Consider the following 16,020-nt stretch of genomic DNA (forward strand, 5'->3'; position numbering starts at 1 on the left):
GCATAATGATGCCATTTATTGGTTTACAGGGCTTGAGAAGGAAATCAGCTACTTCTGACAAATTTTTCTTAACCACTGCATTTAACTTTCAACCTTGATGTAGCACTAGCTAATAATTTTATTAAGCACATCATTGCTGTTTTTTGGACTTTTGATGTAAAACCTTGGAGTTTCCAGCTGAAAACCTTCAGTCCCACCCCCTCATTAAGTATGCAGAAAGTATGTTTAGCTGATTATCTCTGTAGTTGTTCATTCAAATTTAATACTTTTATTTTTCAAAAAAAGTAAATTTGCATACCTACCTGCTGATACCAGACAACAATCGGAATTGCACTGCTAACAGACTTTTAAAAAATATTACCATTATCCAACTACAATGAGCCAATAGGTAAATTTCTCATCCCTGGATCAAGTGAAGAACAACTTTGCCTAGACAGCTTTTGGCTTTTCTAGCATTGTGGCATCAGTTCATGGACTGCTATCGCATTATAGTATTAAAGAATAGTTATTTTAGGTAACAAAAACAATTACAACATTATAAAAAGAACACAAAAATGCAAGTTTATGTACAGTGTCCTAATTTTGAAAGACAGCAAGCCTATAAACATGAAAAGAAATGTAAATAGGGAAAATGTATAATTGACCTCACTTGAATGCAAGACTCATTGATGACCTCAGTATCTCCTAAGCTTGATGCATCAAGAAAATGGTGACACTAAAGAGATAGAGAAACAAAAAGAGGAAAGAGAGGAAGGTGTACAGCACTGAATTGTTATTACAAAGGTAATAGTAATGGCAATGGTAACTGTATTGCCATCTGTGCTCAGAAGGCAATGTCATTGTTAATGGGTTTATGTGAGACATAATGAAGAATACATGTATAGTCAGTGACATAGGCCTGTGACAATTACCATTACAGTTACTCAGTAATCAATTGACTCAAATACATGTACATGTACACAACATACCACTTACCATTGCATTAGTGCATATTAATCTCAACACATCATTTTCTCTAAGTAATAAGTTAATGTCCATGGAACAAACTGTTTATTGATTATGAGTAGTTAACGGCACTAAAAGAGAGAGATAAAAGAGATGGTAATGTTAAGTAATTTTGATGTTTAAACATTGTACTTGTTTAAATTGGACATGCTCTGAATATTCTTAGCATTTTGTCTTAATTCCATTCTCCTGTACAATAAATGATACATCAATTATTACTGACCAAAGGACACTCACTATCTCTCATTTACTGTACATGTGTACATGCACTGAATAAAACATGCACTGTATTGTGAATTGTGTCTTACCATCATGTTGTTAGGATAGTTCTGCTCCCACATCTTTTGCCGGAAATGGAATCTTGATTCTTGACACGCAATGTGTCTGTGATTCAAAAATGTACTATAATAATAAATAATATAAAAAACATGACATTGATGTACATGTGTTAACACAAGCTTATAGTATCAGTAAGGAACTGTATTATACACAAGAAGACAAAGAACATAAGAGATAGGAGAATCCTATATAGGAAGAAAAGAGAAAGAGCAAAAGTTAGATGTACATGTACACATACTAGGAGGAGAGAAGGCAAAAGAGAGGAAGAAATGTCAATACGAGACAAATTAAGATATACAAGAATAGGGGTCAAGGAACACAACGATGAGAATAGAGAAATGCAGTACCAATAAGGATGGGCAATATATCAGTACCTTAAGGTTACTTTTAAATGCGGGTACTATTAATTGCGAATTTTGCGTTTGGGTTAAAAATCGCAATTATTAATACGCGCAATTATTAATAATGACATCATGATGCCATATAACTATTAGTAATAATTACTTAATCGCAATTTTTAATACCAGCAAAATCTACCTTGGGCTAAAATCGCAAAAATTTAGTACCCGCAATTAAAAGTCACTCTAAGGTATTTAGTAACTATCATGATAATATTGTAGCTAACAGAATATAATCATTTCTAGGCTATACATGTGAGTGGTACATGTAATCAAATATCGTAACCCTTAGCACAAGTGTGATGTAAAAGGTACCACTACTAATTTAGACTAAGTTACATGTACTGTGTTGAATTTTCTAGGCTAGGAACCATTACAAAGGATCATTGTTATTGTAACAGCTTTGATGAACACAATTATTAGTAATTATTGTGATATCAAAATGAGATATTGTGCTGGTAAAACAACATTCAATATTTCCACCCTTAAGTACTTATTAACAACACACGTACATGTCAAGATTGCGTATTATTCAGTATACTATTACAAGATGCATAAACAGCTATAAGGATTATTATAATACCACATTGCAAGTTAGCTTAGACTGCATGATTGATGGCTGCTTGTAAATCTTATGCACACAGACACAAACCATATGGTGCACAGACACAACACCCTGGGGCAATAGTAATGATTACAGGGTACTAAGTAAAGTAGCATAATAGTAAAAGCAAGAGTTTTTGTGAACATCAGGAAGTAATTCAGTATAATGTAATTCCCATAATACAACACAGACTGGTATTACATGTATAGCAATATGCTATGAGTGACAACAACAAGTATAGCTGGAAACAACTAATCAATGCAGAGGCTTTTCATCCTGTGCCCGATGACTGATGCCTTTCTAAAAAACTTCATGCCGGCAAAAAAATCCAATGCACAGACACCTTAAAACCACTTAAATTACAACATTATTTTTTTATTAATAACAATGGCTTATTGTAATAGTAACAGTAATATGCTTTACTGCAATAATAATAATAATAATAATAATAATAATAATAATAATAATAATAATAATAATAATAATAATAATAATTATTATTATTATTATTATTATTTCAACTGTAAAAACATAATATGCATGGACAAGGACTAAGGAACAATATCAAATGAACAGTTAAATACTGGCTGCAACTTGTACAGCAACCATAAGTACTAATAGCTCGACTAATAGTAATGGATTATGTATATATGTATATATTCAGTAATTGACTACTGGATAATGTTTATATACATGTAAGCCTACTAGATACTAACCAGTACTCCATCGACTTCGTGATTTAAAAAACCATGATCCACTGAGCTGCCTTTCTTGATGTTTCAGGCTTTCAGCCTCCTGAGCGAGCTCCTGAGTGAGCCTCCATAGCTCCTTGACATCCCTCCCCCTTATTCATTAATCATTAATTAAGCTAAACTACTTATTATTCATAGTGTCTATCCCTATGGATAGTTTCCAGGAACAGTTACACCTAACTCCGGACAACTATCCAGGAATAATGCGCTAACCGGGTGTGACTTCATGTTCATCATGAAATTTAATTATTTTAAGAAAGATTACACAAGAATAATAATTATGATATCTAAATGTATTATGTACTAATTTTTTATGAAGTAAAAAATAATGTTAGTTAGTTATTGTGTACTTTGCGGCAACTTGCACACATTCATTAAATTTTTGTAGAGACTCTTTAAAGGAGATCCGGTTACCATCATACGTACCTTGTCAAATTCTGATTCTTTCAAGCCAGCACAAAGCATGCAGACTTTACCATCAAACATAACAGCAGGAGAAGTAAAATCAAGCGGACGTTTGAGGAAGTCATTCAGTTTCATTGCCTCATAGTACACACATTGCCACATTGAGAAAGAGTGGAGGTTGTCAAGCTGGTGATCAGTAAACTGTCTTTTACCCTGAAAATGACACTGGTGAATCAACTCTCTTGCTATGTACCTTCCTTCCTCACTTGAACAAATTACAAAACAAAAGAGAAGAGAATCAATCTGTTGCCAAGTAAGGTCCTCAGCATTCCTGCTCCAGTAATGCAAGGACAGTGCAACCAGCTTCCATTTATCTTCAAACTGGCCCAATTCATCAGGTAAGACTTCAAATATATAACAAAGCGTCTCAAATTGATCTAGACCTTGATGCTCCAATTTGATTGGCCCAACAGAAATATGTTGCATGTCATTGCCAACACGCATTATTTCTTTAACTTTTTGTTCCTTTAGATAAGGTTTTAATAAGCCATACAAGTGCCTCCTTAGAGGTAAACCAATCTTCATTGATGATTCTTTTTTAGGATTATCTATGGTAGCTGGTAGCCATATGCATTTGTTTAGAATCATTGGATCTAGCACTGAGGTTGAGAAGCATCCAGCACGATATTGCTCAAGTATCCATGAAGGCAATGGTGTCCCGGTGGCTGTTTCCAGTTCTGTGTTCTTCATAGCATCTTCCATGCTTATTGCATCAACCGTGTACATTTCTTTTGCCTTGTGAAAGTTTTCTCGAATGATTGCTACACTTTCATGCAGCCTTGAAGGAACATGACAAGAAGAATTCTTCCACCGATGAAGATGAACGAATATAATCTACCACATCAAATATCCTGTTACTGCTCCCACTTGTTCGTCTCGCACGGCCAAACCTCCCTCTTGTTGCAAAAATGCTCGACGATGATCCTTTGTTGATTACTGCCATTACATCATGCTCTACACTTTCAGAAATAAAATCATTGCTAGCAAGGGCAGGTATGAGGTAAACAATATCAGGGTTACGAAAAATTGAAGCGAAATCAGTCCAGTTGTAAATGTTTCCAGTAATGCAACACTTAGTACAATCGAACGATTGAAAAGGTATGTAGCCACCTTCAACGTTGTATAAGAAAAAATCAGAATCATTGGAAAGAACTGGACATTTATAATAATTAGCTATAGATGCAGTCAAACTATCTGCATCTCCATCAGCAACGATAAAGGGAACTTTCATTTGTCTTAATACCTCTGACATTACTATTCTAGCAAAAATTGGTATGCAAGAGCAGTCAGAAATGCAGTCAGTCAGTAGGTAAGATGAAATTTTGTCCACAGTCATTCTTCTCCTTACTAGAGTCTGCTTCTTTTCCCCTTTGTAGTCCACACCATCAAATACGAAAATCGGTTCTATATTGGATTTGCGCAGGTTTGTAACGAAATCAATACATTTATGCTCCAGCTCTTTATACTGCCCTCCATTTTTCCAGTCGAGTTCCCTGTAAAGACGGTAGCAAGCAGCCATTCCATCTATTAATAGTGGCCCCTGAATACCTCTACCTATTTGCGTCAAATTACCGGATTTGAGCATATAACTTTGAAAGTCTCTGATGCCCATTTCGCCCCTCTTTCTTTTACCTAATTTTACAAAAATTAATCCTAGCCACACCCTCTACCCTTAATTTTAACACCCACGCCCATTTAAAAAATAATGTCGAACTCTAACGATGAAATGCATTTCTCTGCTTCTCTTTCTACTCTGTTCTTTGAAGGAATACTGTCTTTTCTTCGTGGGATCAAAGACGTGATACTAGGCTGTGTATTTGCCTTGAGCATTGTTTATAAGTGAGAAATAAACTAGTTATAAAGTGTGAATTAATCAGGATTAATAATGAGTAGTATTATAATTTTACCTACCATGGATTTTACATGTTTTGGGGTCCCTTCTATTAGGAATAGTAAAATAAGAAGCAAAGTGGGCCTATCATTCATATTAAATGGATTCATTCTAGCTGTGAGTGATCAAGTAATCATGACGTAACCACTCACCCTCCCCCTTCTCCCTCTTCCTTAATTTTTTATAGTCAAGTATACTCTTGTTTGAACATGTTGTTTTACCGGTAGTATTGCTACTGACCAGCTGGACATTAGGTAAAAGTAAGGGAGACAGAGGAAAGAGACATTCTGTAGTATTATTGATAATTAATCAATTTGGAAGCAATTGATTTGGCAACTGGAGAATTGCCAAAATATTAAAGAAACACTAACTGATTTTCCTATCTTCTATTTTATCTTTCTTTTCTTTTATAGGTTTTTTTGGTAAGGATTTAACTTCTGAGCAGTTGTCTTGGTTGGAGTCGTTGCTCTCTTACACTTTCACTGGTCTATGGATGTTACCAATGTTCCTCATTTGTACTCCAATATACAGCATATGGTTCAGGGTATGACATGATTTTTTTAATAAAGAAAGTCCTTTTTTTCTATTTAGGAGATTGCAATTGAAGCAAATGATCAAGCAGCGAAATCACTTAAGAAGAAGCCATCAAGGTGAGAAGTTAATCAAGAGATTCCTTACAATTATAACTTGCAGGTGGAATTTCAAATTAATGATTACCGATATCCTCTATGATATCCTCTCACGATATTGCTCGAGTATTCATGAAGGCAGTGGTGTCCCATTGGCTGTCTTTAACTCTGTGCTCTTTCTGGCATCATCTATGCTTATTTTATCAATGCTGTACATTTCTTTTGCCTTGTCAAAGTTTTCTCTGATAGCCATCACTTGCTCTGACTTGCAGGAGCTAGAGAGGTAGGAGAGGAATTCCTCAACTGATGAGAAAGAAGCAATGCAAGCAACCAATTCATCGCTATAAATAGTATGACCTCTCCTACCTCCTGCCTCTGCCTCTGCCCCTCCATCAATGACTGAGGTAATCACATCTCGTCTTATTTCTGGAGACTTAAGGAAATCATTGCCAATCAGTGCCGGTATCAGGTAAATAATCTCAGGGTCACGGAATGTTGCAGAAAAATTGCTTGAATGGTAAATTTTTCCATATATTGGTTTTGACTCCCAATAGAAGTACTCAAAAGGCATGTAACCGCCTTTAACATTGAAAATGTAATAATCGGAATCACTAGAGAGGACCGGGTAGCCATAAAAGTTTGCTATGGACGCAGTCAAATTATCTGCATCTCCATCAGCAACAATAAAGGGAATCCTAAATTCTTTTAGTACCTCCATAAAGACTACTTTAGCAAAGGCTGGCAAACATGAACGACCATCTTTAGGATAACTACCATACAAAAGGCAGGACGAAACGCATTCTGCTGTCTCCTTTCTCCTCTTTAGGATAACTGGGCCTTTCTCTCCTTCGTAATCCACACCATCAAACACAAGAATAGGCTCTATACCGGATTCTTTTAGGTTGGTCAAGAAAGCCCTACATTTCTGATCAAGCTCTTCGTACTGGCCGCCATATTTCCAGTCTATCCCGTCATAAAGAGAGTAACAGCAGCTCATGGCGTCTATCAGCAAAGGGCCTGTTAGTGGAGGATCTTTTCCTATCTCTTTCCATTTGTAATTCTTTTTAATGTAGGTTGTAAGGCCCCAAATACCCATGATGTGCTTGAATTTCAAAAATGCAGATCAGCCACACCCTTCAACAAGCCACGCCTTAAACTGTTGACTTCATGTTCATCATGAAATTTAATTATTTTAAGAAAGATTACACAACAAGAATAATAATTATGATATCTAAATGTATTATGTACTCTATAATAAGTATTATTTATGAAGTAAAAAATAATGTTAGTTAGTTATTGTGTACTTTGCGGCAACTTGCACACATTCATTAAATTTTTGTAGAGACACTCTAAAGGAGATCCAGTTACCATCATGCTTGCTTTGATGCCATCAAATTCTATTTCTCCCAAGCAAGCACAAAACATGCAGATTTTACCATCAAACATAACTGGAGAAGTAAAGTCAAGAGGACGCTTGAGGAAGTCATTCAGTTTCATTGCCTCGTAGTATACACATTGCCACATTGAAAAAGAGTGTAGGCAGTCAAGCTGATGATCAGTAAACTGTCTTGACCTTGTTGTGTTAGACTCACTTATGACATCTCTTCCTGCATCTCTTCCTTCCTCACTTGAACAAATTACAAAACAAAAGAGAAGAGCATCAATGTGTTGCTGAGTAAGGCCCTCAGCATTCCTGCTCCAGTAATGCAAGGACAGTGCAACCAGCTTCCATTTATCTTCAAACTGGTCTAATTCATCAGGCGAGACTCCAAATATACCACAAAGATCTGAACTTTGACAGTCCTCCAATCTCGCTGGCCCAACAGAAATATATCTCATGTCATTACGGCCAACACGCATTCCTTCTTTAATTTTTTGTTCCTTTAGGTAAGGTTTTAATAAACCATACAAGTGTTGTCTTAAAGGTACACCAATTTTCATAGAGGAATTTTTCCAGGGATTATCTACAGTAGTTGGTAGCATACATTCATTGAGAATCATTGGATCTAGCACTGAGGTTGAGAAGCATCCAGCACGATATTGCTCAAGTATCCATGAAGGTAGTGGTGTCCCAATGGCTGTTTCAAGTACTGTGCTCTTCATAGCATCTTCCATGCTTATTTTATCAATGGTGTACATTTCTTTTGCCTTGTGAAAGTTTTCTCTAATGACTGCTTCACTTTCAGCCTTGCAGGGACAAGACAAGAAGAATTCCTCCACCGACGAAAATGAACGGATATAATTCACGACATCAAATATTTTGTTACTGCTCCCACTTGTTCGTCTTGCACGGCTAAACCTCCCTCTTGTTGCAAAAATGCTTGAAAATGATCTTGGGTTAATTGCTGCCATTACATCCTGCTGTACACTTTCAGAAATAAAATCATTGCTAGCAAGAGCAGGTATGAGATAAACAATATCGGGGTCACGAAAAGTTGAAACGAAATCAGTCCAGTAGTAAATCTGCCCAGTAATGTGATGCTTACAATCAAACGACTCAAAAGGTATGTAGCCACCTTCAACGTTGAATACGAAAAAATCAGAATCATTGGAGAGAACTGGACATCCATGATAATTAGCTATAGATGCAGTCAAACTATCTGAATCTCCATCGGCAACAATAAAAGGAACATTCATTTCTCTTATTGCCTCTGACATTACTAGCCTAGCAAAAATTGGTAGACAAGAAGAGTCGGTAATGCGACCAGTCAAAAGGTAAGAAGAAATTTTCTCTATACCATCCTTTTTCCTTTTTACCAGAGTTGCCCCTTTTTCCCCTTTGTAGTCCACACCATCAAATACAAAAATTGGTTCTATATTGGATTTGCGCAGGTTTGTAACCAAATCGATGCATTTTTGCTCAAGCTCTTTGTATTGTCCGCCATGTTTCCAGTCGATGTCATCGTAAAGGCAGTAGCAGATACCCATTGCATCTATCACCAGTGGTCCACTTAGCTGCGGAGCATCTTTGCCTATCTCTTTCCAATTGTAGGAGTTGAGCATGTAAGTTTTAAAGCCTCTAATGCCCATTTTAACTTCCAGATCTCTTTGCAAACGGATGACTTGACAGTATGACTTTGCAGCAGATTTATTACACCACCAAAGATGGACTATGGTATGAAGGGGTGGCAGTACAGCACAGCAAGAAAAACAATTAGATTAATCACCCAGATAACCAGCTATCTATTGTAAAGAATTTTAAAACCATGCAATCACAATCATGATGCAATATAGATCTAAACTGCAATAAGACAACGCCTTCATGCACGCCCACATCTTCAGTCAACAACAATGTCTGAAGATGAAAGAAGTTTCTCTACTTCTCTTTCTACTCTGTTCTTTGAAGGAGTATTATCTTTTCTCCGTGGGATAAAAGACGTGATACTAGGCTGTGTATTTGCCTTAAGCATAGTTTACAAGTGAGAAATAGACTAGTTATAAAGTGTGAATTAATCAGTATTGTGGTTGTACTTTATATTTTGGGGTTGCTTGCTATTAGGAATAGTAAAATAAGAAGCAAAGTGGGCCTATCATTCATATTAAACGGATTCATTCTAGCTGTGAGTGATCAAGTAATCATGACGTAACCACTCACCCTCCCCTTCTCCCCCTCTCTCTCTTCCTTTATTCTTATTAGTCAAGTATACTCTTGTTTGAACATGTTGTTCTGCCAGTAGTATTGCTACTGACCAGCTGGACATTAGGTAAGAGTAAGGGAGACAGAGGAAAGGGAAATTCTGTAGTATTATTAATTATTAATCAATTTAGAAGCAATTGATTTGGCAACTGGAAAATTGCCAAAATATTAAAGAAACACTTACTGATCTTCCTCTCTTCTATTTTATTTTTCTTTTCTTTTCTAGGTCTCTTTGGTAAGGATTTAACTTCTGAGCAGTTGTCTTGGTTGGAGTCGTTGCTGTCTTACACATTCACTGGTCTATGGATGTTACCAATGTTCCTCATTTGTACTCCAATAAACAGCATATGGTTCAGGGTATGGCACGATTTTTTAAATAAAGAAAGTCCTTCTTTTTTCTATTTAGGAGATTGCAATTGAGGCAAATGATCAAGCAGCGAAATCACTTAAGAAGAAGCCATCAAGGTGAGAAGTTAATCAAGAGATTCCTTACAATTATAACTTGCAGGTGGAATTTCAAATTAATGATTACCGATCTCCTTTATGCAATGGCTATAGAAATAGTCTTCACAATACAAGTATACACCCTCTCCTTGCAGTCAAAGATACACTCATTCTTTATGTCATTTATTATTTCATACATTGATCCTTTATTTCATCCATCTCCCCATGTAGTCAACGGCAGTAAACTTCTTACCAGTTGGGGGCTCAGCCCTATCATTAATTCACATGTCATTCCTCTATTCACTGTACAGCTTTGAGTACAAGTGGTTCTATCAAGGTATTAGCACAGTTGGATATACATTATTACTACTCTAAGTTCCATATACATTATTAACTACTCTGCACTCTTGAAAGGTATTACTGTACAGAAGAGGCTGAGTTACATTGAGCTCCAGTGGCCATATTTCCTTGGATTTGGTCTTGTCCTCTCACTCATCACTTCTGCTCCTCTTCTCTCTCCTTTTGGGGGCAGCCAAGAAGTGTTAAGACACACAGTGGGAAATACTGTACTAGGGTAAGGAGAGTTTGAACTTTAAAATAGATCAGTTTTCTCTTTTGTAGTACATGCGTCTTTGCTTTGGCTTTTCCACTTATGATACTGGCATCATTTAGTTGCTCTGCTCCACAAATAAAGTAAGTGCTGGTATTATACATGTACATGTAGGTGCTCATGCAACTTCTTGTCAGATGATTCTGAAGTTACTCAAAAATTTGGTCAAACGGGTATTTTTTGTCAAAAATGGCTAGGACAGAATTTGCAATTTTTATTATGTTTTCTGATGCATATACATGTTTTTATGTTGTGTAGAAAGTTTGAGCTGATTCCGATCAAATTTAGATTTTTTATGAATTTTTAAAGTTGTTCCAAAATTGGGTCAAAGTCCCTGTACTATAGTACAGGGGCGTCGGCCAAATTTTGCCAAAAATGTTAAGTAGAGAATTCTCAATTTTTATAACATTTTCTGATACATATACAAGTTCTTATGTTGTGTAGAAAGTTTGAGCTGATTCCAATCAAATTCGGATTTTTTAATGAATTTTTAAAGTTGTTCCAAAATTGGGTCAAAGTCCCTGTACTATAGTACAGGGGCGTCGGCCAAATTTTGCCAAAAATGTCAAGTAGAGAATTCTCAATTTTTATAATGTTTTCTGATACATATACATGTACTTATGCTGTATAGAAAGTTTGAGGTGATTCCAATCAAATTTGGATTTTTTATGACTTTTTAAAGTTGCTCCAAATGCCATGTACGTACTATATTGTAGTGCTTGTCAGCTCATGAAGCTAATGCTGTTTAGCTCACTTAGTGGGTAACCCTGTATGTATGTACATGTATGTATGTACATGTATTAACTATTATTATTATTTATTTAGTTTTTATCGTCTCCCCGTTTTCAAACTATCTCGCTTGACGTGTAACAAAGCTTTCAGCCTGCTCCTTCCATCTCCTTCTTCATCATTACACTGAGAGATTGAGACTTTGCTCCAATGCATGTGTTCTTGAGTTGTATGTGTGTATCATTATCATTACTTTTATAATAATATATAATACATTATTGCATTCACTGTATGTGTATCTATTAAAGTCTATTTCAAAAATCAATTTGGACTAAAAAACTTGCAAGTTTAACTCAGAAATTTGTTTAGAATATCAGCTTCAAAATGAGCTCAAACTTTCTGCATATGTATAATAGCATTAAAGCTAAGGATTTTTTCTGATTCATTCTTAATACAGGATTGTTTGATGTTTAAGGAATAATTTCTTTTACCACAGTAATGAAAATTATGGTCTAAATCTATTCAGATTCTGATCATATTCATTGGACTGCATGTGACTACCTTGCTTTGCCTTACAAGGTCTTCATAAAGGCGTGACCATTTGCATGATAGAGGAGCCTGGCTAGCCTCTCTTTTCTCCTCCAGCGAGACATGCAATACAGACATCACGTCCTTGTAGCACTGCTGGTAGTGCTGTCTTGCTTTTGGGGAGGATCCACTTCCCTGGATGAGAACGACATAGGTAAGAGAGCCTCCTCCCTCTCATCTTGACTTGAATGGCTTGCATGGATACCATTCAAGCTCTAATTGTTACGTACACTCGTTATTTTCTCTTTTGTAGAAGAATGCGTCGACTGTCCTGCTGGAACATATGCTGACACAAGTACTATCTTTAATACCCACAATCTTACTTATATATATCCCCTCCTCTCTTAACTATAGCTACTGATGGCTGCAAGGAGTGTAAAACAGGTCAATGCAATGGTACTGATGCATGCACGGATTGTCCCAAAGGACAGTACAGTGATCAGGAAGGACAGGAGAGTTGCAAACTGTGTGATAAAGGATACTTTGCTGGGTAATATAGACATGCTATTGATTCTCAGTGTATATTAGCATTTTCTAAAGCACTTATTGTATTGAATAGCATTGCTCGCATGCTCATACAAGAGTGCTAAGTATAAAAATATTCCTATAATTCAGTGTTTTCACCACCTTGCATGCATAGCTGGATTCTTATTAAGACTTATAGAGGTTCTCTCTACCTTCTAATGCTTCTAGAGAAGTTTTTAGACGGTATTTTTATGTTTTCTTGCTGCTAGAAAGCTTAAAGCCTATCCCTTTAAACTATTTATTATGTTGCATATTAATATTATTACTATAGTGTTCCTGGTCTTACAAAATGTCAAGCTTGTGATCCAGGATCATTCACAAACGAAACCGGTCAATCACAATGCATTCATTGTGAACCTGGTAAAACTTGAATAATAAGAGCCTGTTCTATTTATTCATTTATTCAATACTAATAGGATCTTTTGCTGCTGGTATTAATAATACAGGGTGTACAGCTTGTCCTGAAGGACATAACCAAACATTGAGAGGTCAAGCTGAATGTAAGCCGTGTCCAGTTGGAACTATCTGCAAGTGAGTACATGTACATGTTTTTGGCCAGTTTTTGTGTGAGTGGCAGTATAAATCATGTGTCACTTGCATTAGATTTATAACTAAACATATGTTTGTGTGCTTGTATGTTTGTTCATGTGTACATAAATAGGCTTGAACTTTTATCATTCCTTTCCATCTCAACAGTTATTTTAAACATAGTTGAGTAGGATTGTGCCAAAGCCTATCTATCAGTGTATACTATTGTATAATAATCAGTTACTGAGTATAGCTATCAATGCATTGCATGTATTGCTATTGATTTGGCCTTTAGAATGAGCCTTACATACTTCAGAATGTTAGTAGATATTTATGCATGCGATTTTAGCAGCTCCAAACAAATTATGCTTAGTGTTGTTAAATTTGTAATTTACTATACTCTCTCTCTCTTTCTCTCAATAGGAATGGTGGCTGTGGTCAATGCAATAACTGTAGCACTGGTCATTATCAAGATGAAATCGGTCAAACGGATTGCCTAGAGTGTGACAAGGGTATACAACATACTTGCATTCACAAAACATATCATTAAATTGTAGGAACTTTTGCCAATGTCACTGGAAGTCGACTCTGTCTTCCTTGTGCTACAGGGAGTGTTTGCAAGTGAGCTAAGATACCGTAGGTCGGGATATATTCGCGGCTGCAATTATTCGCGGTCATAAAAAATTCAATTAAAAACCATGGAAACTGTTAGAGCGTTGCTATGACAATTAAGACCACGTGTTTAGTGTTCAGCTATTCATCTGTTCTTTAGCAGCTATAGTGGAGCCATTCACCAATAGCGAGTCCTTCTCTATCTGTTAACTTCTTGTATGGACCGCTACCTCAGAGCTCTTTCAGCCTCTTTGCTGCAAATTGTTGCTGGTCCGCGTGGTGGTGATAATAAACCACGCCCAAGTCAATAAACACTAACTAGAATGGGTGGAGAATCCTAAAATACGGCGAGGCACTAGTTCTGAAAAGAACCGGTAAAGCAGCTCCAAAGAGCCCAAGGCTTAGTGACACAAGAAGGACAACAGCTCAAGAACACTGCAGCAAGGTGCTTTTCTTCACTATCGCGCCGTTTTCAATTAAAATAACACCTCGGTTTCCATGGTTTTTAATTGATTTTTTTTATGACCGCGAATAATTGCAGCCGCGAATATATCCCGACCTACGGTATTCTATCAGACCATACGGTATCTACTTTTACAATTATTTTTTAACAGTGAGACCAGTTGTGTGAATTGTTGGCCTTGTGATCCAGGAACTGTCTCAAAAATTGGTGAAAACTGTAGCTCATGCCAGCCAGGTAAAGTACACATTTAATTATTATACTAAAAAGACTTTTAACTGCCTTTTATCAATGATGTGTTGGTTCCTCTCTCTTACTCTCTCTCTCTTCTAATTTCTCTTTTTCTCTTTAGGAAAGTATGCGGAGAGAGGATGGGGCACATGTAGAGACTGCCCTGATGGTAAAATATGCAAGTAAGTTAAACTTATATAAGTTCTATAAAATATACTAATGTAATAATAAATTTTTATTGTACTGCTTTGTCTCCTCCAGTGAATTAGGTTGTTCCTCTTGTGAAAGTTGTTCAATTGGTTACGAACCTGAAGATCCTATGAACTGCCGGTCTTGCAAACCAGGTACCTAAATATACTTTATAGATACATAGCCAGGTGTAGATACATACCGTATAACGCTTTAATTTGGCAGAATTTTATTTTGGCGACTGGCGGTCTGCAAGCAGAATCACCAATATTAAAACTGTCAATCATTAATGCGCATGCTCAGTAATGCACGTGTACACAAAAATCGCCAAATTAAAAACCGCCAATTACAATTTTACAGCAAAATCACCAAAAATAAAGTGCCGCCAAAATAAAGCACGATACGGTATGTACTAAGTCTAGTATTCACACCTAATATGTAATGCCTTATATATGTACATGCATTTGCCATTAGGTTACTTTAAAAACTCTTCAATGGTAAACTGCTCGCTCTGTGCCTCTGGATATTATCAGTTACTCTCAGCTCAAAATAATTGCACTCTATGTCCTGCTGGACACTACTGCCCTGTAGGTTAAACACAGCATGTGTACATGTGCAAATTATAGACATATCTATTTATTTACGTTGTATATATTGTTAGTATTAGGTGTTTGCTTTAATTATTATTCTTAGCATATACATGTATGTTACCTATTCTATATGTACATCTGTATATGTCATATCTTTGTTCCATAGAATCCATCCAGTAAACCAATAAAATGCAACGGGACTCAATTCTGTCCTGCAGGCTCTGTTGATCCTAGTCATTGCCTCACTGCTTTGTTTTCAGTAGATGATGATCACACTGTAAGTAATTGTAATGGCTGTATCGATGATTGTATTTCTGTGTGAGTAGGTTTGCAATCCAACTGTCTGGTTTTGGGTGCTTGTATCAATTGGTATTGCCGGTGAGTACTATCCTAATATTTTTATATCTTTATTAATACCCAAGTGTATCTTACAAACATCAATAGTTGCAGCTGCCCTATTTTTACACTTTCTTTCTATAATTTCTTTCTAGTTTTTATTGGCATACTAGCAATTGTTATTGCTGTACTGTATAAAAACATATGGTAAGACCTTTTTTCATCTTTCAAAACCAAGTTAATCATTATTTTAAATTTATAGGAAGCCAAGCAGAAGGAGCATGCCTGTGGAGAAGATGCCTCTGGTCTCACCAAGCAAAAAAGGGATGTTACATAGAAGCGACAGTAGAGACAGTACACCAAGGATTTACGAAGGCTACTAACTAGAATCATGTATATTTTTTTGTGTTCCAAATTTTTATTATTAAAATTATTTTTAATGTTCTTTCTCTCACTTA

General features: G+C 36.2%; 3 protein-coding genes and 1 long non-coding RNA gene across 11 annotated transcripts; 2 read left to right on the forward strand and 2 right to left on the reverse strand.

Moving 5' to 3' along the window:
* Positions 1–455: 455 nt before the first annotated feature.
* Positions 456–3,313, reverse strand: LOC109585339 (uncharacterized). 6 transcript variants are annotated; one of them, XR_002186433.1, is made up of 7 exons: positions 3,063–3,313; positions 1,449–1,529; positions 1,314–1,407; positions 1,138–1,194; positions 976–1,076; positions 650–715; positions 456–598 (listed from the first exon to the last, which is right to left on the reverse strand). It is a non-coding gene; the product is annotated as an uncharacterized LOC109585339 (long non-coding RNA). The 6 variants fall into 6 exon arrangements; XR_002186435.1 differs by lacking the exon at positions 1,449–1,529; XR_002186432.1 differs by lacking the exon at positions 3,063–3,313 and having other exon boundaries at positions 1,449–1,766.
* A 1,019-nt stretch (positions 3,314–4,332) lies between these two features.
* Positions 4,333–5,175, reverse strand: LOC105314163 (protein asteroid homolog 1-like). Its single transcript, XM_011408158.1, has one exon. The coding sequence runs from the start codon at positions 5,173–5,175 to the stop codon at positions 4,333–4,335; it is 843 nt and encodes a 280-aa protein (XP_011406460.1).
* Positions 5,176–5,244: 69 nt separating this feature from the next.
* LOC105314167 (etoposide-induced protein 2.4 homolog) lies at positions 5,245–11,860 on the forward strand. Of its 3 annotated transcripts, none has more exons than XM_020001362.1 (10): positions 5,245–5,402; positions 5,511–5,571; positions 5,642–5,708; positions 5,868–5,998; positions 6,046–6,104; positions 10,229–10,298; positions 10,396–10,501; positions 10,579–10,738; positions 10,786–10,857; positions 11,600–11,860. In XM_020001362.1, exons 1-10 carry the CDS (start codon positions 5,269–5,271, stop codon positions 11,691–11,693), a joined length of 954 nt encoding a protein of 317 aa, XP_019856921.1. In that variant the 5' UTR covers positions 5,245–5,268; the 3' UTR covers positions 11,694–11,860. The 3 variants fall into 3 exon arrangements, with proteins under 3 accessions (XP_019856921.1, XP_019856920.1, XP_019856922.1); XM_020001361.1 differs by lacking the exons at positions 5,868–5,998; positions 6,046–6,104 and adding exons at positions 9,947–10,077; positions 10,127–10,185 and having other exon boundaries at positions 5,247–5,402; XM_020001363.1 differs by lacking the exons at positions 5,245–5,402; positions 5,511–5,571; positions 5,642–5,708; positions 5,868–5,998; positions 6,046–6,104 and adding exons at positions 9,311–9,502; positions 9,583–9,643; positions 9,721–9,787; positions 9,947–10,077; positions 10,127–10,185 and having other exon boundaries at positions 11,600–11,855.
* Positions 11,861–12,069: 209 nt separating this feature from the next.
* On the forward strand, positions 12,070–16,020 carry LOC100640509 (major surface-labeled trophozoite antigen 417-like). The gene is made up of 15 exons (XM_003389378.3): positions 12,070–12,245; positions 12,345–12,386; positions 12,446–12,581; positions 12,888–12,976; positions 13,033–13,147; positions 13,568–13,656; positions 13,702–13,765; positions 14,371–14,453; positions 14,569–14,629; positions 14,709–14,791; positions 15,111–15,223; positions 15,393–15,503; positions 15,553–15,604; positions 15,718–15,769; positions 15,825–16,020. Exons 1-15 carry the CDS (start codon positions 12,155–12,157, stop codon positions 15,943–15,945), a joined length of 1,302 nt encoding a protein of 433 aa, XP_003389426.1. The 5' UTR covers positions 12,070–12,154; the 3' UTR covers positions 15,946–16,020.

This window comes from Amphimedon queenslandica, unplaced genomic scaffold (assembly GCF_000090795.2).
Source record: "Amphimedon queenslandica unplaced genomic scaffold, v1.1 AMPQUscaffold_13080, whole genome shotgun sequence".
NCBI classification, from domain to species: domain Eukaryota; kingdom Metazoa; phylum Porifera; class Demospongiae; order Haplosclerida; family Niphatidae; genus Amphimedon; species Amphimedon queenslandica.

Bases quoted from the DNA above. Each gene is read 5' to 3' on its own strand.
- LOC105314167 (XM_020001362.1), top strand. From the start codon at position 5,269: ATGTCGAACTCTAACGATGAAATGCATTTCTCTGCTTCTCTTTCTACT. The intron at 10,299-10,395 runs GTATACACCCTC...CTCCCCATGTAG, and splicing joins AAATAGTCTTCACAATACAA to TCAACGGCAGTAAACTTCTT. The intron at 10,858-11,599 runs GTAAGTGCTGGT...TTATTTATTTAG, and splicing joins TGCTCTGCTCCACAAATAAA to TTTTTATCGTCTCCCCGTTT.
- LOC100640509 (XM_003389378.3), top strand. From the start codon at position 12,155: ATGCAATACAGACATCACGTCCTTGTAGCACTGCTGGTAGTGCTGTCT. The intron at 12,246-12,344 runs GTAAGAGAGCCT...TCTCTTTTGTAG, and splicing joins CCTGGATGAGAACGACATAG to AAGAATGCGTCGACTGTCCT. The intron at 13,766-14,370 runs GTGAGCTAAGAT...ATTTTTTAACAG, and splicing joins GCTACAGGGAGTGTTTGCAA to TGAGACCAGTTGTGTGAATT.
- LOC105314163 (XM_011408158.1), bottom strand. From the start codon at position 5,175: ATGGGCATCAGAGACTTTCAAAGTTATATGCTCAAATCCGGTAATTTG.